Source organism: Pelodiscus sinensis, chromosome 5 (assembly GCF_052426305.1).
Source record: "Pelodiscus sinensis isolate ZL-2025 chromosome 5, ASM5242630v1, whole genome shotgun sequence".
In the NCBI taxonomy this organism is placed as follows: Eukaryota; Metazoa; Chordata; order Testudines; family Trionychidae; genus Pelodiscus; species Pelodiscus sinensis.
Genome location: NC_143056.1, coordinates 112,242,129 through 112,267,429, shown reverse-complemented (window position 1 = coordinate 112,267,429; position 25,301 = coordinate 112,242,129). Strand labels below are relative to the sequence as shown.

The window sequence follows — 25,301 nt, the reverse complement described above, 5'->3', positions numbered from 1 at the left end:
TTGATATGCGTTTTAGTAGTTAAATTCTTGGATGGTCATTGCTCATGAAAAGTGCTGTCACCTGGGTAGAAATCGGGTAAATATTGCATTTTTATTAATATCAGCAGAACTGACTTAAATGGGGCATTGTTTTGTGTAGTCTTGCCTTAATCTTTGTATTCATGCCTGTCAGTGTGAGAGAACCTATTTGTATATATTTGCTTGCATATGCAACCACACTTAAGTTGAGGCCCTCAGCATGTTCTGTAAGTATCAGTGTGGCCCTTGGGGCTTCCAAAGTTGAGTTGCCCTAGCTCATCCCTGACAGGTGTCTGTCTAACCTGGTCTCCAGTGATGGAGATTCCACAATCTCACTAGGCAATTTATTCCATTGTTTAACCACCCTGACAGGCAGGAAGGTTTTCCTGATGTCCAACCTAAACCTCCCTTGCTGCAATTTAGGCCCTCTTGTGCAATGCCGTTACAGGCATTGCACAAGAGGTTTTTTCTTGCTCAAGAAGGGGCAGTGTAGACAGCTCCTTCTTGAGCAAGAGCCTCTTCTGCAAAAATGGCGGCTCATTAGATATGCAAATGAGGCTCGGCAATATTCCATGCTTAGCCTCATTTGCATAGCTCTGGCGCAAGATCATGCCACTTTAGACATAGCCCTAGTGTTTTTCTAAAGGCCTGGAGTCAATCGATTATGTAGGAATCTGAGCTTGCATTTAAAAAAAATTCTCTATTTCTGGGCCTTACAGCTAAGGAGGAAAGCTTTAAAACATGCACCCTAAATACTCAAGAAACAAAAGGCCAATACAAATCCAACATGTTTTATTTTAAAAAAAAATTATGATTTGTATTGTGTATTCCTTGTGATTTTTGGGTTGGCAATACTGCTCTTTGATTGGTAAATTTAGAGAGGTCTCTCCCTTCAGTTTCCCTTTCCACCCTCCTTTTTTGTCACAGGTCATGAGAGAATCATAGAGACAATGGAGAGTAGGGTGAGTCCATGACTATGGTTTATGATTGGTCAGGGTGACTGACTATTATCAGCCAGTGGTCTGAATGAGCTATCTACTGCCATCTGTTAATCAACTGTAGGAAAAGGCTTCATGAACAGACTTTATTTATATAGACATACCTACTTTGCCACAGAGATCAGTAGACAAAATTGCTGTGTCAAGGTGATCAATTTTGGCTCTTTTGGGTTGAAATTCACTTAAGACTTGGAGCTGGGAGAATGAAATGTTGTTATCCATATTGTATGATTAAAAGGTAAAAGACCTGAATTTAATATGATCTGGCTTAGGGTTTACCATAACTTGAACACTAAGCAGAGGATAGTGAGTCACATCTAAGTGAAAGTCACAGAAGATGGAAACAGGTTTTATTTCTGGTGGTGTAGAGTCTATTCGGGAGTCCTCAATTATATCTGACACTTTACATCCAGTGTTTAAAGGCAGAGCTGACTAGAATCAATTAAGAGTCCTTGTCTTGTCTCAGTGATCGCTTGAGCAAAAATCATTGATAAAATCTTGTGTGGACTGACCTTGGACTCAACATGCAGGCAATGTGTTGAAGGGCAGTGCAAAGGAGGCAATGGTGGGGCGGTACCATATTACCTAGTGAAATCATTGGTGCTGAAATCACTAAGGACTGGAATTTGACCACAGAACTGACATTTTCTTAACAGACTCAATTTTTGCTATTTAAAAAGTAAATCAATGTAACAGAAAACTGCAGTGCTCTCTGGTAACTTTTTAAAAATCAAACTTTAAACTTTATTGAAAAAATTGGATAGTTTGCAATTGAAAATATTTGACCTATACTTAAGGCAACTGATTTAATTTTGTGTAAAATTTTGCATAATAAAGGATGTCATTTTTTTAAAAATGTTCAACTATATTGATATACATTTTGATCAGATCTACTTCTGATGTGATATTTGTGTGTGGGTTTGTTGTGGTGTTTTTTTTGTTTGTTTTTTTGTTTTTATTGGTAGGACCCCGCCAAAACTGTTTGAATTGGGCTCCACACTTCCTAAAGCCGGCCCTGGTTGTGGACTGTAGGTAACAACAAGAGGAGTTCTGTTTTTGGGTCTGTCTTGAAGTAGTTCTTGTCTGGGTGTTTTTTTGACTCTGTCAATTTGTTTTTTCACTTCCCCAGGTGCGTATTTCAGTTTTATGAATGCTCTATTTTTACTGTGGTGTACTATATAACCTCACCCTCGTGGTCTCACCCATTCTCAGCTCTTACCCGCCTATAAATTCAGACATTCTTCCTAATTTGAATTGCAGAGGAAAGCACTGGATACTGAAGATTGGTTAGGTGAAATTTGGAAATCTTTAACTTTACATTTTGAGATGAATAAGAAAACAAACATCTTAAAATTGATCTCAGTGAAATTCAACAAATTTGTTCTGAAATTTAGAGTTTTTAGGATACAGTGCACACTTTTTTTTTTCCCTTTGAAGGTTATCTTTAAATATTTCCTTGAGTGTTTGCAAACCAAACTGCACCATTTTCCTGGTCTAAAGTAATTTAAAGTAAACAAAAATGAAAGTTGATTCTTTTTCTTATTTCCAAGATGAGGGAAGTGTAAAGAAAACAAATAGTAAATCATGATTTAGATGTTTAAAATTCTCCTTTCAGTAATCTTCAGTATTTTTACTAGCATATATATGGACACTTTTTTTTGTAACGTTAGTGTCTTTTAAAAATTATACTACGATTAAAATCCACATTAATCCTCCATTTTGACTTACTGGAAGGGCAAAACTAAAAAATGCTATGTATGGTTTAAATGTCTTCAGCATAAGCTTTTTGATACTAGAATGTAGAGGCTTTCTGTAACACTGAATTGGTCATATATTTTCCCCTGTTTTGTATTCAGTTTTCATCTCTTCCTCTTAAGAGGAAAACACACACAAGAAAACCCTCTTGAATATTACTTTGTGTATATGCTCATTTACCTAAGAATTTTTCTAGTATGATTTGAAAAAATTAAAAAAAAAACCCCAACACTGTATCTTTTAGCTGAGTTGCCAGAATAGTGGAATACATTTTCTTTTTAGCACAGGGGTAGTCTGTCATATTACTCATATTACTATAATACAATGTGATGTTGATTGAAGATGATTGATAAAATAACTATGAATTGTAGGTTTCTGTTGAAATGATTCTTTCTGAGAATTTTGTAATAAAGATTCAAGGTCATATCGTAGATCTTGTATGCATTTCCAAGGGAGTTCTTGTCATGGGACTAAAATCATGTTTCCCCTGCAGTCTTGATCTTCATTAGCTGATAGAAGGGATTTGCAGCATTGGCAATAAGTTCTGCTGGTTGCTGGCTGACTGCCAAACCAAGGCTGCCGTTTCAGACAGCAGGTCTCTTTTTTTTCTCTCTCTCTCTCTCCAGCGTTACATGTGCCGTCTTTACAAGAAGCTTGCACTGTAGGATTTTATTTCTGGTTAGAAATGAGACACTCGTCTCTCTTTTTTTTTTTTTTTTTAAAGAAGATGAATACGTTTGTAATTTTGTGTCATGTGATGACGTGAGGGTGTTGGCTTTTAGGAATCTCACTATTGAGGAAGAAGTAGTCTGATATGCAGTCAAAATTTTAAGACCTTTGAATATGCACATTGTTTCTCTTCAGTTAGCTTCTGAACAAGTGTACAGATGGATGTTTGTACTTAAGTCTTTGGTAAGGAATAAGGAAACACTTTAAGTGGATACAATACATGAAGGCAATGGGTAGTCAGCTGCTATTTTCAAACTCAGTTCCTAAACCAGGATATCCTTTTTACCAGGTGTTAGACAGGTATGTACATGTTTTCAGTTTTCATTCTGTTAATATTCTTATGTAAAAATGTACAAAGGTGTCTGTCTTGCTAGTAGAAATTTTAATGGTCGGTTGGTGGACTGAAAATGTGTTTAAATTAGAGAAATAAGGAAATGAAATAAATTAATTACATGTGTTTTGTCTATGCCTGATTTAAGATTGAGTTTTCAAAATGTTTTATTTTAAGCAAGAAGTTTATTTTATTCATTAGGATTTTATCTGAAGTCTTGTGATTTCACTAAATGTGTTGAAATCAATGAGTCTTCAAGAAATGAAATTGTAATCATAGAAATTTTTTTCTAATTGGTTCATGTTTTTGGCTAATTTATTTTCAAGATCAATTTCAGTGTTGTTAAGAATTGGAATGTGATGCACAGATTTCTCGCAAATATTGTTTGATCACATGAAACAATTACTTATTGAATCACTCTTCTGCTAAATAAATAACTTTAGTTTATTCATGTTTGTTATGCTTATAAAATCAGACTTTACAAAATGTGTATATGTAAAAAGATGATTGCTGTTTTTCATAAGACTTATGATGTACACGAGTCAAATGTGTGACAAAAGTAAACCTGAATCAGTTTTACCTTTTTCACAATGTCTGAAAATAACTTTTGTTTCAGATATTGTAAGATTCTATGAAAGTGAAAGAATCGAAGTTTAAAAGGTCACTATATTGCTATTCGTGTTACTAAAGACTGCAACATACCACCGAATAATTGGAGTAAATGTGTTGCAGTCTCAACCTTTGGTAGTTGAAATACCTCAGGTTTCTGGCACACCTTTCTCAAGGAATGCACTATCTTTGTGTCTGGTTGAAGTTCCTGTTTTTGATGGTTCAAGAATGACCAAAAAAAGTGAAAACCTCAGTGGAGTCAGGTGTTTGTATTATTACTCATAGTTTTGTAATGTATTTGAAGAATGATGTAAGAGAATAAGTTAATAATTAATGTGTTCATAGGAAGAAAATGTACCTAGCAAACAGTATTTGTAAAATGTTTGTGCATACAGTGGTTTCTGTTAGTTTCATAAGGAATAACCAAATAGCATTTACAAGCAGAAAACTACTTAATGTGTGACTCTGTGTATTAAATAGGAAGCAGAAAGACTTAAAGACTTGGTGTTGATTTATCTACACTACAGCTCACTTTGGCCTGATGATGATGATGATGTTTTATTTTTTGTTTTAATACAAAATGGAAGTATTAAAATGGAAGTGACTGTCTAGGAAGGAATACTGCAGAAAAGAATGTAGGGGTCACACTGTGACATTGTTTCAAAAAAAGTAGATATAATTCTGGGATAGATGAACAGGAGTGTTGTAAGCAAGACACGAGAAATAATTCTTCCCTCTACTTTGCGCTGATTAGACCTCAGCTGGAGTATTGTGTCCAGTTCTGAGTGCCACATTTCAGGAAAGATGTGAAGAAATTGGAGAAGGCCCAGAGAAGAGCAACAAAAATGATAAAAGTCTAGAAAACAAGACCTATGAGGGAAGATTGAAATAATTGTGTTTGTTTAATTTGGAAAAGAGAGACCAAGAGGGGACAAGATAGCAGTTTTCAAGTACCTAAAAGAGTATTACAAGGAGGAGGGAGAAAAATTATTCTCCTTAATATCTGATGATAAGAGAAGAAGCAAATTTAAACAAGGGTGGTTTATATTGGACAATAGGAAAAAATTCCTGTCCGGATAGTTAAACACAGAAATAAATTGTCTTTGGAGGTTGTGAAATCTCCATCATTGGGCATACTTAAAAGCAGGTTAGCTAAATATCTATCAGGTATGGTGTAGATGGTGCTTGGTCTTGCCATGAATGCAGGGGACTGTACTTGATGACCTCTCAAGGTCCCTTCTAATACTAATACTTTATGATTCTGTGTCAGTATATATAGGTACTGCAACTTTGCTCCTGCTAGCTTAGAATGATGTAGTACCAGTGTAGACATTGTGGGTTACTTGCACCAGCTTTTGGTTGTCTTTGCTACTAATTTCATGGCTCCAGAGCTAGGTTCAGTTGAGGGTTCTAGCTAGAGCCCAGCTGCACTTCATGCTGCACCTGTAGGACTCGTTTCTCCCTGCTCCAAGCCAGAGAGTTCCCACTGTGTTCCCTGTTCTGCGGCAGGGTGCATCAGCCAGACTACTGGCTCCCCGCAGCAGCTGCCATTCTCTTGGAGCAGAGAGCTGAGAGTCTAGGCGGGACAGCTGGGCTCCTGGCAGGAAGTTGGGGGCAGACTGGCTCCCAGCGAAAAGCTGTGTGTAGAGTTGAGAGCCCCAGCTCTTAGCATCTCACACTTCTTAGGTTGGCGGAAGTGCTCCAGGTGAGGATGTACATCACCAACAAAAGGAGGGCAAGGGTGGATATGAACCACCTCAATAATTATTATGGTTGTAAGATGACCTAACGTAGGTTGACTTAAGTTTGTGGTGTAGAAGACATATCCATAAACACAACATCTAAGGTGTTCTGGTGGGCTGAATTTTTGCCCCTCTTGCTGTCCCAGCAGAAAATCACTTAGCACTACAATCTTTTTTGTTAAAGGTGCCAGTAAGATTTAACACTAGAACCACTGCTAATCTCTAAGGCCGCATTAGTGGCTGCTGGTGGGCTTTCAATATCCTCACTGCTGTTTTGGGCCCCGCTAGCATGAGTCTGTTTTCCTGGGCTGGGAAGCTTGCTCCTAACTGGAGTGCAGACAGATGTTCTGCCTGATTTGACAGGACTTAGGCTTTCCAAGTCTCTTCTAGGCTATTTATATCATTTTCAGAGAGGATGCAGTTCTGTTTCCACTCAGACTGTCAAAGTGGGGTTTGGGTTGTATCTTAAGGATTGTTATACTGGGTCAGACCTGTGGTCCATCTAACTCTGTATCCTTTGTTGCTAACAGTGGCCAGTGCCTGATGCTTCAGAGTCAATGAACAGAACATGTTAGCCAGAAAACTAATGTAGCACTTTAAAGACTAACAAGATGGTTTATTAGATGATGAGCTTTCGTGGGCCAGACCCACTTCCTCAGATCAAATAGTGGAAGAAAATAGTCACAACCATATATGCCAAAGGATACAATTAAAAAAAGAACACATATGAAAAGGACAAATCAAAGAAGACACTACTGACTTCCTAAGGAAACTACAAAACATCGATAACCTCCCCAATAACACCATCCTTGCCACCATGGATGTAGAAGCTCTATACACCATCATCCCGCATGAAGACGGATTACAAGGAATTAGAAACACTATCCCAGAGGACACCACTGCCAACCTGATAGCAGACCTATGTAACTTTGTTCTTACCCACAATTATTTCCAGTTTGAGAACAACGTATACCTCCAGATCAGCGGCACAGCCATGGGGTACACGCATGGCCCCACAGTATGCTAACATCTTTATGGCTGACCTAGAACAACGTTTCCTCAACTCCAGTCCCCTTTTACCCCTTCTCTACTTACCCTCCATCGATGACATCTTTATGATCTGGACACATGGCCTAGAAACACTGGAGACGTTCCACAGAGATTTGAACAACCTACACCCCACTATCAACCTCAGCCTGGACCATTCCACATGAGAGATCCATTTCCTGGATACCACAGTACAAATCAACAATGGAAAATTAGAGACCACCCTCTACAGAAAACCCACTGACTCATACAGTTACCTACATGCTTCAAGTTCCCATCCAACACACACCATACGATCCATCATCTATAGCCAAGCCCTTTGATACAACCGCATCTGTTCTAATCCCACTGACAGAGACCAGAAACTTCAGGATCTCTACCAAGCATTTATAAACCTCAACTACCCACCCGGAGAAATAAAATAGCAAATTGAAAGAGCCAGACGAATACCTAGAAACCATCTACTTCAAGACAGACACAAGAAAACCAACAATAGAACACCACTTGTCATCACCTACAGTCACCAACTTAAACCTGTCCAACACATTATCAATAAACTACAGCCTATACTGGAACAGGATACCATACTCCAAGAGGCTCTGGGAGACAGACCGATAGTCTCCTATAGACAACCACCTAACCTCAAGATGATTCTTAGCAACAACCACAGGACATACCACACTACCACCAACCCTGGTACCTTCCCTTGCAACAAACCCCGTTGCCAGCTTTGTCCACATATTCACTCTGCTGATACCATTACTGGACCTAACCAAGTGAGTTATAAGATCAAGAACACATATTCCTGCGCATCCAGAAATATAATTTATCCTATCATGTGCCGAAAGTGTCCATCTGCTTTGTACATTGGACAAACGTCTCAGACACTTGGCCAAAGGATCAATGCCCACAAAACAGATATTAGACAGGATCACAAAGAAAAAACAGTTTCTTGCCATGTCAACCAGAAAGGACATTGTTTCAACGACTTAATTACCTGCATCCTGCTTCAGAAGCCTTTTAAATCTGCACTTGAAAGGGAATCCTCAACTGTCATTCATGCTAAAATTCGACACTCTACGCGGGGGGCTCAGCAAAGACTCTGGCTATCTTACCCATTACAAAGATAACCTCCCCAATTATCACCTCTAATACCATTAGCTCACAGACATTTACCTTCCCCCCCCCCCCGCATTCCCCTTTTGTTCTGAAATTTGATTTGTCCTTTTCATATGTGTTCATTTTTTTTAAATGGTATCCTTTGGTATATATGGTTGTGACTATTTTCTTCCACTATTTGATCTGAGGAAGTGGGTCTGGCCCACGAAAGCTCATCATCTAATAAACCATCTTGTTAGTCTTTAAAGTGCTACATAGTCCTGTATTTTGTTTCAGCTACACCAGACTAACACAGCTACATATTTATCAGAAAACTAATGATTCTTCTTCGAGTGATGTCCCCGTTGGTGCTCCACTGTAGGTGCTTGGCTTGCTCCGGCGCCGCAAAATGAAGACTTTTCTGATAGCAGTACCCAGCTGGGCCGCGTATGCACTGCGGCGCCTTGTGGCCTTCGCGCCCTTTTGAGTGAGTGCACGGTCCGTCCCCTGCCAGTTCCTCTCAATCACCTCAGGCTGTAGAAGGAGTGAACTGGTCTCTTCAACTCTCTCTCCTTGTCGTGAGATCTTCCTTGTTCTAGTTTTTAATAGTCATTCTTAGTACCCCGTGCCTTTCCTATATTCTGCCCTAATAAATAAATAAATAAATAAATAAATATTAAAAAAATAAAACCTCAGAGCTCTCTCGCGTACCTCTGCTCTCCCTAAGCCCCCCTCTAGTTGTACATAGTTATATATCTTAGGATAGACTTAGCTTTTTCTTCATTCGTTTTAAAAAAAAACCCAAAGAATTGAAATGCCGTCGTCGCCCGATTTTAAAAAGTGCGACACTTGCCGGGATTCAATGTCTTCCTCGGATGGTTATTCCTCCTGCATCTGCTGCCTGGGAGAGGTCCATGTCCCCCAGAAGTGCCCGAAGGGACAGGGAAATGCGGCTTCAGATGACTTTATTCGATAAAGCCTTTCAGCTGCCGCACCCAGAGTCAGCTTCAGGACATTAGCCCCCAAAATGGAAGGCTTTGTCCCCTACAGCCGTTTTGCCTAAGAAACCACGAGCGTCACCAACAAGGTCCTTACGGGCAACTACATTCAGCAGGATTAGCACTGGGGATAAGCCGGGCATTTCAGGCATGGTGAAGCTGCGTTTAAAGATGTCTGCGGCACTGAAAACCAAGAAGCTGGCAGAAGCAGCACCAACAGTGGTACCGAGAGTTGCCTTGGCACTGCCCACCTCCAAACCTCTGGCACCGAACGTTGTCTCGGTATTCAGGGCATCATCGGCACCAGCAGCAGGGCCATCTGCACGGGCGGCCATTACTACTTCTGACTGCCATGTGGCACCAAAGGACGTGGCACCATCAACAGTGGCACCGCCCCTGCCCATGCTAGGCACCGGGGTCTCGGCACCGACCACTCCCCCACGTCGAAGTCACTCCCACTCGCTAGTATTCTTGCCAGCACCATCTCTCTCTCCACTGGCCCAGCGATCCCCAAGTCCTTACAGGGATACCCACTGCAGATCGTCATACTCTCCACAATGGTTACCATCCCCCTTCCTCGCATCTTACAGTGACCACCGGTGACATCAATACCGCCATCTTTCCACCTCTCCAGCCTCCTCTAGAGCTTCTCATATCCGCTCTCATTCTCCTCACACTCCTCACATCCATCACTGGGAGCATGTTCGACCTATTTACTTGGACAGACGCTCACCATTGGACGTACTCTACCACCGTGACGACCTTTACCATCGTGACTCACATAGCAGATATTCATATTACTACAGGTCTAGTTCTCACGGAAGATCATATTGTGACTGTGTATCTTCCAGGCATTCACCAACTCCAGCTCCCCCTACTCCAACAGGACAACCAGCATCCCCTCACCTGTTTACTGAGGAGCAGCCACCAGAGGTGTCCCCTGTTGACTCTTCTTCCCCAGATGAAGCCCTTATTCCTGAAGACATCTCTCCACCGGATGACTTGTGACAGTTTCAAGAACTCTTTAAACACATTGCAGTCAGCCAGGAGATACCGTTGGATGAGATAAAAGACAAACAGCATAGTCTTTTAAAAAATCTTCAGCATCAGCATAGACCGAGACTAGCCATTCCTCTAGATGAAGCTATCTTAGAGATTGCCGAGGAAATCTGGCAAACCCCAGCATCAGCACCACCGACCAGCAAGAAAGCCGACAGAAAGTACTTTGTCCCTCCCAAGGGAATGGAATTTCTCTTCACCCATTCCCAGCCTAACTCCTTAGTAGTTGACACGGCCCAGCAGAGGCTTAAGACACCATGGTATAAACACGTCTTGTCAGCCAAAGATACAAAGAGACTCAATTTACTGGGCAGAAAGGTCTATACTTCGGCAACATATATGCTCAGGATTGCTAATTACACAGCACATCTCTCCAACCATGTGTTTGACACATTTGCAAGGTTGATTCCACTGGTGGACCACCTGCCATACTCTAAAAGGCCCATATTAAAATCGGTGGTTCAGGAGGGCTATACATCAGCAAGAACGGCCCTCCAGATAGCCATGGATTTGGCAGATACAGCAGCCTGTTCTACTGCCACAGCGGTAGTCATGCGAAGCGTATCTTGCCTCCAAGTAGCGGGAGTCCCCAAAGACTTACAAAATAAAGTCAAAGACTTGTCATTCAACAGGGACAAGCTGTTCGCTGAGAAGACTGATAGCATGTTGCACTCTTCTAAAGATTCCCGCACAACTCTCAGGACATTGGGTATGTATACCCCATATCGGAGACAACAATACACCCCTTATCAGCGACGATATGACTAGCCATATGTCAGACTACAGTGGCAACAGCAGCAACAAAGAACATTTGACCACCAATGCACACGCCAAAGACCTCAGAGGCGGTGAAACATAGGCAACCATATGCAGACCCCATCAAACAACAAGCAGCAGGTTTGATACCTTGGTCGGAGGTACACAGACAGTCTCCTACAGCAGCGGCAGTCACCACAGCCTACTTTTCCATCAACGTCTAAGCTATTTTACCACCAATGGGCCATAATCACTATGGACAAATGGGTGTTGGAAATTATATAGTCAGGATACTCCATCCCCTTTCTTGCCATTCCTCCCAGTACCCCTCCCACTCGGTCCCTCTTCAGGGACCCATCTCACGAAGCCCTGCTACTCATCGAAGTCAACCATCTGCTTTCTTTAGGGGGAATAGAATTGGTCCCGGACGACTTAAAGGGCAAGGGGTTTTACTCCCATTATTTTCTCACCCAGAAAAAGTCAGAAGGATCTCCGCTACTAGATCTCCATTGTTTGAACAAATTCCTATGGAAACAATGGTTCAAGATGCTGACACTTGCTGCTATAATTCCCACGTTGGATCGTGACGACTGGTTTGCTGCCCTTGACCGCCAAGATGCATATTTTCATGTGTCAATCCATCCAGCGCACAGAAGATTCTTACGATTCCCTGTCGGCAGAGATCATTACCAGAACAAAGTCCTGCCATTCGGCCTCTCGTCCACCCCAGAGTATTCTCGAAAATCCTGGCGGTAGTGGCGGCATACCTCCGATGACGAGGAATAATCATATTCCCGTACCTGCCTGAAGGTCATGTGGCATGTGGCCGCCACCCCTTACGTGGTACGCTACGCCAGACTGCGTTTCCGCAGTCTCCAGTACTGGCTAGCACTAGTGTATAATTATGCCAAACACGACCTTCACAGATTGGTAACTTCTCCAGAATCCGTCCTTCAATCACTCACCTGGTTGACGAGTCACAAAAATCTTCTTACTGGTGTACCCTTTCGTCAACAGCAACCACAGCACCACCGTCGCCTCCTTCTTAGGCTGTGGGGCACACATGGGTATGATGTCCACACAGGGCCGATAGTCAACATCAGAGACACGACTCCATATAAACCTCCTGGAGCTACGGGTGATTTTCAATGCCTGCAAGCACTTCCACGAGCATATCCATGATACCACAGTAAGAATCCTCACAGACAATGTGGCGGCTATGTATTACGTGAACCATCAAGGTGGAGCCCGCTCCCGCTCCCTGTGTGTGGAGTCAATCTGGTTTTGGAAATGGTGCATTTGCCATGGAATAACACCTGTGGCATCCTACTTACCCGGAACTACGAATGTCACAGCAGATTTTCTCAGCAGACACTTCGCCATGGAGCACGAGTGGGAACTACACGATGGGATCCTCCACATCCTTTTCCAACGTTGGGATCGGAACAGCAGGAACCTCCCTTGGCTGGATCTTTTCGGCCTAACACACCCTTTTCCCCTGCGCCACCGTGGGTGCAAATGTGTCCTAGCCAGAGAGGAGTGACGATGGATATCACTCCTTGCAAGTGTGCCTCCCACAACCCCAATATCTAATATGAGTGGACCCTGGCGTACTGGTCTGAAGGACTCCTGCACTCTGCCACTCAGATGGGCAGCCCTGAGCAAAGCCAGAGGTAGCCCTTAAGTAACCTACTGTTACCAGGCAGACTATGATCACATGTCTGCGTAATATATGCCATCATGTGCCAACAATGCCCCACTGCTATATACATCGGCCAAACAGGACAGTCCCTACGTAAAAGAATCAATGGACACAAATCTGATATTAGGAATGGCAACATACAAAAACCTGTAGGGGAACACTTCAATCTTCCTGGACACACAATTGCAGATCTAAAAGTAGCCATCCTGCAGCAAAAAAACTTCAGGACCAGACTTCAAAGAGAAACTGCTGAGCTACAGTTCATCTTTAAGTTTGACACAATCAACTCTGGATTAAACAAAGACTGTGAATGGCTTGCTAACTACAAAAGCAGCTTCTATTCTCTTGGAATTCACACCTCCAGATCAGCTGCTAGAAGTGGGCCTCATCCTCCTTGATTGGATCCACCTGGTCATCTCCAGCCTGATCCTGGCCTGCATATTTATTCCTGCCTCTGGAAATTTCCACTACATGCATCTGACGAAGTGGGTCTTTGCCCACGAAAGCTTATGCTCCTACACTTCAGTTAGTCTATAAGGTGCCACAGGACTCCTCGTCGCTTTTGCAGATTCAGACTAACACGGCTACCCCTCTGATACATGTCTGCTAGGTTTCCCACCAAAACACAAAGTGCGGAAAAAAGAGGGAGAAGAAGGGTGGCCAAAATGGAGTCCCTGTTGTCGTTGGGCTCTTAAAATGGCGTCTGTGTCCAAGATGGCGTCAAAGAGAATTTTAACCGTACAAACGGCAGTTATTTGGGGCGGCCTGGGCTTATAGGCAAACTCGGCAGCCACCTAGGGCACCAAGTAAAATCGGGCGCCAAATTCCCTGCCACTACGCCTCCTCCTTCCCCTAACACCTGGCTTTGGCCCCGGAGTAGGAGTGTGGTGGCTTCCCTGTGCTGAAGGAGGGGTGAGTCGGCCCTGGAGGAGGAGCGTGGGGAGTTGGCCCCAGGGGAGGCGGTGCGTGGGGGTTCCCTGTGCCTTGGGAGTGGGAGTCGGCCCCGGGGGAGGCACGCGCCAGCTTCCCCTGCTCTGTGGGAGGGGGGGGTCAGCCCTGGGAGAGGCATGTGCGGGGGTTCTCTGTGCTGCAGGAGGGGGGGTCGCCCCGGGAGAGGCGCATGTTGGCTTCCCTCGGGGGGGGGGGGAATCCTGGGAGGAGGCGGGTGCAGGGGACCCTCTCCCCCCATTGGCACCCACTCCCCATCCACAGCCCCCCCCCCCTCCCCAGCCACAGCCCCCCTCCCCAGCCCCAGATCTCCAGCCCTCCCCCCCCCCCCGACCTCTTCTTCCCGCAGCCACAGATCCAAAAACCTCAGCCTATATCTGCACTTGGGGTTGGGAGGGGCGGGGCGCCGCCGATTGCATGGTTCGCCTAGGGCGCCAGTTGCTGGCAGATAGTCTAGGGCCGCCCCTGCAGTTATTCAGTAATCTATCCCATCATCCAGTACTTCTGATAGTCAGATGTTTAAGGATATCCAGAGCAGGGTTGTATCCCTGACTATGTTGTCTAATAGCCTTTGATTAGTCTCCAGACTAATCTTGTATTTTTTTGAACCCCTTTAAATTTTTCTTCAAACATCCCTCAGCAATGAATTCCACGGGCTCTATGTTGTTTGAAGTACTCCCTTGTGTTTTTTTAAATCTGCAGCCTATTAATTTAATTGTGTTATATGAATTAGTAAATACAATTTTCTTCACTTTTTCCACACCATGATTTTTCAGATCTCTATCATACCTCCCCTTAGTCATCTTTCGAAGATGAACAGTCCCAGCCTTTTTAATCTGTCCTTATAATGAAGCTATTCCATAATATTAATTACTTTTGTTGCTCTTTTCTGTACTTCCCCCAATTGTAATGTATCTTTTTTGAGAATGAGTGACCAGAATTGCATCCAGTATTCAAGGTGTGGATGTAGAATGGATTTATATAGTGACATGATAATTGTTTTATTAAATATCCTCTTCCTAACGATTGAAAAATATTCTGGTAACTTTTTTGACGGCTGCTGCCCATTGAGCAGATGTTTTCAAAGACTTACCCTTGATGACTCCCAGTGCAGTTTTATGTGGTAGACTCATAGATTCTTAATCAGACATAAATTCTCTGTGAAGCAGCCATCTCACAATATGACAGCACATTCTATTAAGAGTTCAGTCCATATGTATAGTTCCACTGGAGGAATTCCGATAACAGAAATTCATAGATCTGCAACTTGGTCTTCCATCCATACGTTTGTCATGCATTACACTTACCTGCTTCTAGAGATGATGATGTCCTCTGAACTGCTTTTAATTTTGCTTTCTCAGAACCCACCTCCTTGTTCAGTTACGTACTGCTTGGGAGTTTGTTATGGTGGAGGACCCATATGGACATTTACTCAAAGAACAGGTTACTTAAATTACAGTAACATGAGTTCTTCTAGATATTTTATCCTTATTAGTGTTCTGTCTTTTTACCTTCAGCTACGAAGGCTGTGCTTCATGGTCAACAAGGATCTGACTGGCAGCTGTCCTCACGTAAAGGAATGAGTGCTGCTTTGTACAGTCACTGGCCTGTGGATGTTGCTTTGCATTCTCTGGTCAAGATTGCATGGCTGTGTGTGTGTGTTGTGGTGAAACACTATAGGGACAAAGCATTTCAGAGAATTCAAATTACTGTAAGGTCAATAACTTCTCCTTTGCCAATATTTACATATTTCAATAGCTAGGATAAAAATATATTCACTGTGTGTACATGTGCACAAGAGAGGAAACTACATAACCTTTGTACATTTTTGGATGCTTAAGTGTACCCTCCCCTATACACATTTTCTAAATAACTTTTGGGCATGCATGAGAAACAAAGCTATGGAGAAGTTTTGTGCTTGCTAGTATAAATGAAGGAGACATTTGCTGGTAGGAAGGCCTATGTATTAAAGGAAGGGAACTGAAAAAATAGCGTATGTTGCACAGCATTTGTCTAGTAAACTGTAAAATCTAACTGGTAAAAACTGAGTGCAATGTGATCAGAACAAAAATATCAAATAGTAGTATAAGATTTGCATGCAATGATTTCCAGCTTGTCTTTTAGAACTATATACATTTAAAAAGTCAAATTTAAAGAAAAACCATACTAAACTTTGGAAATGGGGACATACACTAAAACAGCAGAGGAATAATTTGCTTTCACAACCGTTTTTCATAGGGAGCGTCTTACAGATGCTGTTTGCTAGTTTGCAATAATATCAGTGAATCATAGAAAGCAATCAAAATATATTGTAATAGATTTTGATGTGTAAATGTATTTTATTCTCCTAAATAATTCTATATAAATGAGTATGGTTTTATAGATGTATAAGCATTTTAATACAGATTGAACCTCTCTAGTCTGGCATTCTCTGGTCTGGCAACATCCATGGTCCGGCATGATTTTAGTTAGCCCGATGTCCACTTATCCTGGTTGTGGCCAAGTTTCCTTTGATCCCATAAAGTTTGTTTACAGCCACCAGTCCTGGCTCCTACTATTCTGTGCTGTTATTACATATGACATATCTGTGTATGATGTAATTTAATCAGGTTGCAGCCAGTGTGCAGATTTATAATGGCCTTTCGTTCAAATATGGTATGACTTCTATGAATTGTTCATTTCATGTTACATAAAGCTGTAATTAGTTTTCAGTAGAATTGAGAGCACCTGTAGCTACTTGTCAGTTGTTGTTGTTTTAAATATTGTAGGAATAAATTGTAATGAGAAGGGAAATTGGAATATGAAAGAAGTGTGAACATAATTTTACTATAATCAAGATTTTGCCTGCAAAATAAATTCTGAAATAGTTGCAAAATGTGGCTCCTATGTCTTAAATCTTAACTACGTAACTACTTGCGTACACAGCACAAAATCATCTGGGTTTCTTGGTTTTCTGTTAAAGCCCTGTATTTTCGCACTGAACAAATATATAATATTAATGGAAGCTTCTCCATAGTTAGAGGTTCTATTTTTGGAGGTTGATTTTTTTTTTTTACAGTTTTTAAAAATTTTATTTAGTTGGCCAAAAATCAGGAATTTTTTAGGCTTCCGCTTTATATATACTGTAATAAGTAAAGTATATTCTATATTTTGCTCATTACAGCAAAGCATACTGTGTACTGTAATGAAAAATATTTGTAGATTTCCCAAATTAACTTTAATGTAGTAATGTTTCAAAAAGTACTATGTTAAAGCACATAAGGTAACCTTTATTGACATCAGTAAGGTCTATACAGACCAATTAACATGCAATGTGCAAGTACCCTTTAGAAATCACATCACTGTGTCTTCATTACTTGTTCCATGTGTAAACACATCCTTAGATACAAGTAACCATTGCCGTTGTCATTCTGTTCTTTTTGGGATAAACACCAATTTTATTTTTTAAACGAGGGAGTTATAGATGTTTATCTGTTAAAAATCTAAAATAAAAAACTCTGTTTATACCTATATTTCCTTGCTGATAATCCTTAATTCTGTCTTGGAAGGACCAACTATAGGTGAAGAAGTTGAGTTGCTGGGTCTATAAAGTCTTAGACACCTTTGCTGATATTTGGACTTCCAAATGACTAAAGGAAATTAATTGCAATATTCACAAGATTAAGACATTATAATGATTAATTACAATTTGAATTACAATATTAATCACACATTGGGGAGTTTTAGCTTACTGAAGGGGTAAGATTTTATCTCAGAAAGTTGTTATTCTGGAGATGGGAGGAGTGAGAGTCGAGAAGGGTGAATTTTTGATGGTGCTCTTGTTGGATTAGGTTTCAAGGTTTGCAAGGCTTGCCTCCTTTCCAAAGAGGAAGAAAGTTTCATCTTTGAAATCTGCTCTCAGTGTCCAGGGAAGATGGGAAAGTAAGCAATGGCTTGTATAGAAGGAAGGCTTGGGAGGACAGGAGAGGGCAACGAGGAAGGCTGTGGGTGGGGTGGGGTGTGCCATCAACCACTTGACCAGGAGAAGGGTTAGGGATGTGTCTTGCTGCTTCTGAAAGTGTGGTTTCTGTATTGAGCTCACCAGGTTCATCTCCTTTGACTGAACTGTGTGGGCTCTCTTCATCTGAGCAAGCCCTTGTTTGTAATGGAGAGTGCGTTTTACCTCAGGGACTTGGCATAAGGCAGGGAAGGAGAAATTGATGCAGGGAGGCTGAGTTCACCAGGCTCTGTTCTGTATGGATACCCCAGGAGTTAGGGACCAGCCAGAGGCAATGGGACATGGCTGTGAGTATGTGGAAGGGAGAGGGTGTCAGTCTCCAGAGAAGTGGCCCATTGAGGGGGCCATAGGACATGGTGGGGTCAGGATCCCTTCCCCTTTACCAGGGCATATCTGGGAGCCATTTCCTCTTTTCACCTCTCCTCTTTCTTTCTTGTTCTCTGGAAGTGGATTGGTTTATTGCGCTTTACTGGACACTGTCCCATCTCCGCACAGCTGATTCCTATAGGTATACAATTAATGTAATTAAAATTAACACATTAATTTTGTTTCTAGTTAATTGCAGGCATTTGCTGCAATTGACAGCCGTAGCTGATATTACTTGTAATTTTTGTGATGTGGAGACCATCATTAGTAAGTGCATTGATAACAATAACATTTCATGGAGGCCTAACTGATCCACCTGCCTTTCCCACCCCTGTCCTGCTGCCTCTGATAGGCAGAAGTTTGGAGAGTGAAGGGGGCAGGCAGGAGCTGATATGCATGGGGAGACAGCTTTTAAGGTGGCTCTCCACATGTACCAGCTCCATGGACATATGTGCCCCCCTTTGCTGCCTCCTACAGGGGCAGTGAGGGGGCAGGCAAGAGCTGTTGCTGGAGACAGCCTGCTTAAAAGCCAGCTCCCCCCCATCACTGGTTCCGCAGAGCTCTGCTGCTGCCCCGTGCTGCTGCCTCTGACCCAGTATGGCCGTTCTTGTGTTCTTATGACTTGTTTTTCAAAGGGCAGGCGCTTAACACTTCTGAAAATCAGATTCCTCTAAGGTGTTGGAAATTGAGCACACAAAAATCAATAGTCTTTCTTGGTCTAACAGCTATTCCTGCAGCATTTCAGGACAATTCCAAGCCTGTGTCTCTTTTTCATCCATACATCTTGCCTCCTTCAACTCTGCAGTGTGTTTCCTGTGGATTCTGCTACATCTCTCTCTCTCTCTCTCTCTCTCTCTCTAGAGAGAGAGAGAGAGAGAGAGAGAGAGAGAGAGAGAGAAAAAAAAAATCTGTATGGGTGTTCAAATGCAGTTTTACTCTCAATATGTATATGTCCATAACTAAAGAATACTGTTGTTTTAATTATTCTAACAGCATCTCTTCATATATAGCCATATAGTTGTATTGTTCACCTGGTGATGTTGACAGTATCCTCTGGAACAATCAAGCATCAACTCCATTATATATTTTTAAGTTTTTAAGTATAAAACTATAGTTTTCAAACAAGTTACAAATAAAATAGCCATGTGTTAAATTTAAGATTCTTTAAAAAATGTGCAGTGTAATAGTTCTTTAACTTAATTGTGTGTGCCTCCTTATTTATTTGTACTCTATCAAAATCTAAGCAGAACTGGTCATTTTGTAAACACAATACAAGGAACATATTTTTCTGTAGATCTGTTCCCTCATGCTTGTTTAAGAATAGAAGATGCCAGAATCTGCAAATATTTCTTAGTTGAACCTTGGGGTATAGATTACTTGTTTAAAATAAAACCATTATAATGGTTTCCCCTAAGTGTCCTGTTTTATGACCTACCTTAATGTTCCAAATATTCCTGGAATATTACTGCCTGAAAAGCTATACCATATGAAGACATCAGCTGAAAATAATGGCAAAATATGAAATTATCAAACTGCATCTATCTACCAGCCAGTTAAAGCAAATCATTCTGATGTGCTTAGATTAAATAGTTGCTGTCATTCATGTATGGTATTATCCCTAAGGGAAAACTATACCGATACTTCTTCCTGTCATCCCTTTGTATGCTTTTATGATGGAACTGAAAACATTTTGCAATCTCAGGGCCAGACTCTGCATATTTTCACCCACAAATAGTTTGGTTAAAGTCTGTGGGAGTGCTTTCTTAAGATTTTGCAGGATCCTGCATTTAAGATTTGGAAAACGGGTGAACTAATTCAACTTTTTAAAAGATGTATACATACAATATGTTTAAAACATAAATATTTAAAAGCAAGCTTTCTTTAATTGTCTCCTTCCCCTGCCCTCTTTCACATTTGACATGGTTTGGGGCAAAGGATACAGTAGTACAACAGTCCTCAGTTTTGCATGAATTCATTGGTAATTAAAAATTCTGTGGTGATATTCATTTAGACATATGAGTTCCTGACTAACATTTTAGGTTTCAACATCATAAACATATTTCTGAAATATACTTTGTATTGGTGTCAGAAGAATTTTAACAGCCATCTTAAAATTTAGATTCACAAAAATGTTTGGTAAACAGGCAATGTTAAATGTTAATTTGTGAAAAGCTATAAAGAACATAACAGTAGGGGAGGAAATGGTGGTAATGTGTATGTGGCGAGGTTATTCTAGAAATCTTAAATTAGTATTTGCTGCCTTTTCATTCAGGGTAACATTTTGGTAAATGTTTTCATTCCAACTGTCAGTAGAGTGAATAGAAGTAATTAAAATCCCCGTTCCTTTTTTTACTCAAGGAAAGCTTTTTGTTGTTGTTGTCATGGTGACTCTTGAGTGACAGCTTGAAAGTGAGTAATTGCTTCTGAAAGCTTTATTATACACATTTAAAATGTTTCAGAAAGATTTGCAGGACAAAATTGCACACTTCCTTAATGGACTTTTAAAATTCTTTATGTATAGAGGAAAACTGTCTTGATAGCGGTTTTGGTGCAGCAATTTTTTGAGTAATTGTGTCTGAAATACCATTGCTAATTGCTTCATCTTAAAAAAATACAGCGCATGGTCTCATGAAGACCAAATGGATAATTAGGAACTGCTAGTTGATAAATCATTAAAAATTTTCAGCTCTCTAAGTGCCTTACATGGATTTGATTTTCTTCTCACAGCTTTTCCTTTTTTACAGTTAAGCACAATTCCTTGTTTTATGAAATGCAATGTTATACTTTTTGTACTTGACTTCTGCATTGCATTTATAGCACTATGAGGACCAGAACATGTTTTTAAACGTAGAGATTTTACTGTGTAACGTATCAGAAGCTTTTTATTGAAAAAGGTTGGCTTATTGCAGTGGTTCTCTAAGTGTGGTCTGCCGACCACTAGTGGTCCACTACTGTCTTGTAGATGGGCCGCGGGCTTGGGGCACAGCCACCCCCGTAGCAGGGAGCCCCTGCTGGTGCTACAGCCCCATCCTCCCCACTCCCACAAGAATAGAGTGCCAGCGCTGGCTTCCTCTTATGGGTGGAGGGGGAACGTTGAGCCTCACAGGCCTCATCTGGCTCGCGGGGGAAGGAAGTGGCTCCGCGTGCTGCCACTTCTCCTCCCCCGGCTAGGCAAATGGCAGTGCAGGAAATAGCTCACCTGGATGCTCTTCTTGCTGCTCCCAAGTGGCCAGAATCCAGGCCAATGGAAACAGCAAGGGGGCAGTGCCTGGGAGAGGTGGGGCACATGGAGCCAGGTAAGAGCCCTCATCCTCCTAATACTCCCATCACCCTCATGCAACCACCTTTCCATCCAGACCGCCTAACCGCAGCCCATTCCTGTACCCAACCTCCCAGCCAGACCTCCTCCAACCCATTCCTGCACCCATTTCCCTCTCAGGCACCTCCCTTCCTGCTGATATGCTGCATCCCCATCCCACTCCTGCACCCTCCATTCTGCCCAGATCTCGCACCCGTACCAGCACCCCATCTCCTGCCCAGGCTCCCCACTCTCAGCCTGCTCCTGTATTTTTTGAGGAGTAACGTTAGTTCGAACCAAGGGGTTTGGTTCGAATTACTGCGTCCCGGAGCGCACTTCTTGGTTCAAATCAGCTGTTGAGTGGAGTAACGCTCAGGCGAGATTATGCTAATGAAGAACAGGATATTTAAATCCCCCCTTTATTAGAAATTTCGGTTGCCTACATTTGCATCCCTAACTCGGACTAAGGAGCAAGTGTAGATGTACCCAGACATAAGGAACAAGTGTGAAACAAGTTCTGCTGAGCATGTGTGATGACACTTTTCCACAATTTGTTAAACAGGACTGATTTTCTTGAAGACAATAATAGTTCTTGTATTCTATTACCAAAGTTTTGTGTCTGCATAATTAAGATTTTTGGGAGTTTCTTAATTGTTTTCAAATATATTAGAGCTACTTTCTCTCATATAAACACTTTTTAGAACCATGGTCCCCAACACGGTGCCCGCGGGCGCTATGGCGCCTGTGGGGGCATTTCAATGCGTCCGCCAGGTGCTCGGGGCTGGCCTGGCCCTGGGCACATGGCGCACGGGCGCTTGCGGGGGGAGCGCGCTTGGTGGGGGGAGCGCCGGGCGCGCGGCACTCGGCGGGGGTGGCAGGGGAGAGCGCCGGCCCCGGGCATGCGGCGGGGGGGAGCGCTGGCCCCAGGCGCGCGGTGCTCGTCGGGGGGGGGGGGAAGGGCCGGCCCCGGGCGCATGGCACTTGGCAGGGGGAGTGCAGCACTCGGTGGGGGGGGGGGGCGCCGGCCCCAGGCGCGCGGCGCTCGGCGGGGGGGGGGGGGGGGGGGTGCCGGGCCCAGGCGCGCGGCACTCGGCGGGGGGAGCACCGCCCCCGGGCGCGCGGCCCTTGGAGGGGGGGGAGTGCCAGCCCCGGGCGCGCGGCACTCGGTGGGGAGGGGAGTGCAGCACTCGGCGGGGGGGGGGGGGGGGAGCGCCGGGTGCGCGGCGGGGGGAGCGCCGGCCCCGGGCGCGCGGCACTCGGCGGGGGGAGCGCCGCCCTTGGAGGAGGCCCCACCCCTGGGCGCGCGACTGGGGGGGGGCCCGCCCCTGGGCATGTGGCAAGGGGGGGGCCCGCCCCCGGGTGCGCAAGTGTCCCCGCCCCCTGGCGCCCGGCGGGCAAACGGCCCCGCCCCCTGGCGCCCGACAACCTCAAAAGGTTGGGGACCACTGTTTTAGAAGAATTGGGTGCTATTGGTGTGTATTTCGAGAGCATACAAAACAAGAGATATTGAGATGATTTAATATGATTTACCTACTTTTTTCTTTGACTGGTCATTAAGTAGAGAAGGGAAAAGAGGAAACAAAAGGGCCATTTATCAAAGTTGCCATCACCCATAACAAAATTACAAGGAAACTGGTTGTGAGAAACAGGCCTGTTGATGTAGGGAAGTTGGGGAAGAGGGAAACTGCCTCAGGGTCCAGTGATTCAAAAGGGCCTGGGGCTCCCAGCTTCAACTACAGCAGTGATCATAGCCACAAGCCCTTTGAATAGCCAGTAGAGCGCTGTGTAATTCTAAGGGCTGGGAGAGGCACACCACTGTCTGGGCGATGCTGAGGGCTGGCTACTCCAGCCCTGCCCCTTCCAACTGCAGCCAGCCCCCCCCCCCCCCAATCTTGCCCGGGGGCCTGGCGAGGATGTCACCTTCAGGTAAGTGGAGAATATGCTAATTCTGCTGTGTGTGCTAGGACTCCAAAAGAGAATGGAACCATGCTATGCCTTCCCTTTCATATTGATTAGCGTAGAATGCTGCAGCTGCACAGCAAGTTCTTGATAGTTTTTCACTAATAAGATTTTGAGGAAAACAGAGGAAAATGCTAAGGAAACCTATAGGATAAGTGCAAATTAAACATTAAACTATGTCCTATCTAGGGATGTAAGTGACTAGTCGACTATCCAATAAGCATATGCTCAACTTGTTGCTGCCTCTGTCGGAAGGCGGGGGGGGGGGGGAGAAGGGGGAGCTGGTGCTGGGGGGAGCCAGCTTAACAGCGGGTTTTCTCCCTCTCCCCCAACACCAGCTCCGCAGGGCGGCAGGAGAGGCAGAGGAGTAATGGGGGACTGGGCATGAGCCGAAACAACTGATGCCCAGCTTGTGCCCAGTCCCTCCCTGCAACACTTGTGCTTTTTAAATGTATTAAGAGCCACCAGGCTCCTACTACATTTAAAAGGCTGAAGTGCAGCGGGGGGACTGGGTGCGAACAGGAAATCAGCTGTCCCAGCTTGCGTCTGGTCCCCCTGCTGCGCTTCAGCCTTTTGCATGGCAGCTCTTAATACATATAGAAAGCACAAAAGCAGCAAGGGGGACCAGAAATGAGCTGGAAAAACTGATTCCCAGCTTGCGCCCAGTCCCCCCGCTGTGCTTCAGCTTTTTAAATATATTAAGAGCCTAGTGGCTCTTAATACATAGAAAAGGCTGAGCTGAAGCAGGGTAGCTCCCGGGGCCAGGAGCTAACCCTGCTGCAGCTCTGCAGTTTTCTCCCTCTTATCAACTAGTCGATGGAAATTACATAGACTATAGATTAGCTGATTAAATGCCATTTAACATTTAGCATGTCCACATGAGCAGCTCTTACAATAATAGAATACTAGAACTAGAAGGGACCTTGAGAGATCAAGTTCAGTCCACTGCTCTCATGCCAGGACCAAGCACCATCAGCCTTGATAGATATTTATCTAACCTACTCTAAAAGATCTCCACTGATGGAGATCCCACAACTTCTCTAGGCAATTTATTCCAGTGTTTAATTACCCTGACTGTTAAGGAAGTTTTCCCTAATGTCCAGCCTAAACCTCCCTTGCTGCAGTTTAAGCCCATTGCTTCTTGTCCTATCATCAGACGTAAAGGAGAAGAATTGAATCCATTAATTTTTAGATCAGCTTGAAAATTATTTACCGTGTTTAAAGTTCTGAATATTTTCAAGTCTTTTAAAATGTCTTTTCTAAAGTGCTACTTTTTGGATCATTAGCTTATTTCAAAGTTCTTAGATATAGAATTATGAATAGATCTCAATGATAGAAGTTATGCTAAAACATCGGATAACACCTAAGTATTTATATTCATAAGTTTAGTTTTTTGGTATTGAAGTAGAGGAAGATCACAATGTCTTCTGTGTGTGTGTAGGTGTTGGAGAAAAATTGCATTCAGATTCTGGGCTTATCTGCAGCTCCCTTAGCAGGGAAGAACAGTGGGAACTCAGGGAACAGAGAAAGCCAGGTGAGGAAGCTGAAGAGTAGCAAAAGCACTTATCTGCCTTTTCTAGCTGATGGATCTAATGTTCCCAAATGCAAGAATGGTGAAAATATTAAGACTGAAAATATACAACTTAATATTATTAATAATTGACATGATTAATAATAACATAAATGAAACATTGTACTCAGGTGCTACGTCTAGACTGGCATGATTTTCCGGAAATGCTTTTAATGGAAAAGTTTTCCATTAAAAGCATTTTCAGAACAGAGCATCTAGATTGGCACGGACACTTTTCCCACAAAAGCACTTTTTGCGGAAAAGCGTCCGTGACAATCTAGATGCGCTTTTCCGTAAAAAAGCCCCGATCACCATTTTCGC

At 43.1% G+C, this 25,301-nt stretch overlaps 1 protein-coding gene across 9 annotated transcripts in view; it reads left to right on the top strand.

Annotated features, from left to right (window-relative positions):
- The window catches only part of PLEKHA7 (pleckstrin homology domain containing A7), a 291,638-nt gene that overhangs the window by 89,205 nt on the left and 177,132 nt on the right, over window positions 1-25,301 (top strand). The window contains exon 1 of one of the 9 annotated variants that reach the window (XM_089778655.1): window positions 3,438-3,800. The exons of the other annotated variants lie outside the window; for them this stretch is intronic. Coding sequence (XP_089634781.1) covers window positions 3,721-3,800 — 80 coding nt within the window. The 5' untranslated portion in view covers window positions 3,438-3,720. Of the gene's footprint in view, window positions 1-3,437; window positions 3,801-25,301 lie in introns of those variants that run through there. 9 annotated transcript variants of the gene reach the window in all.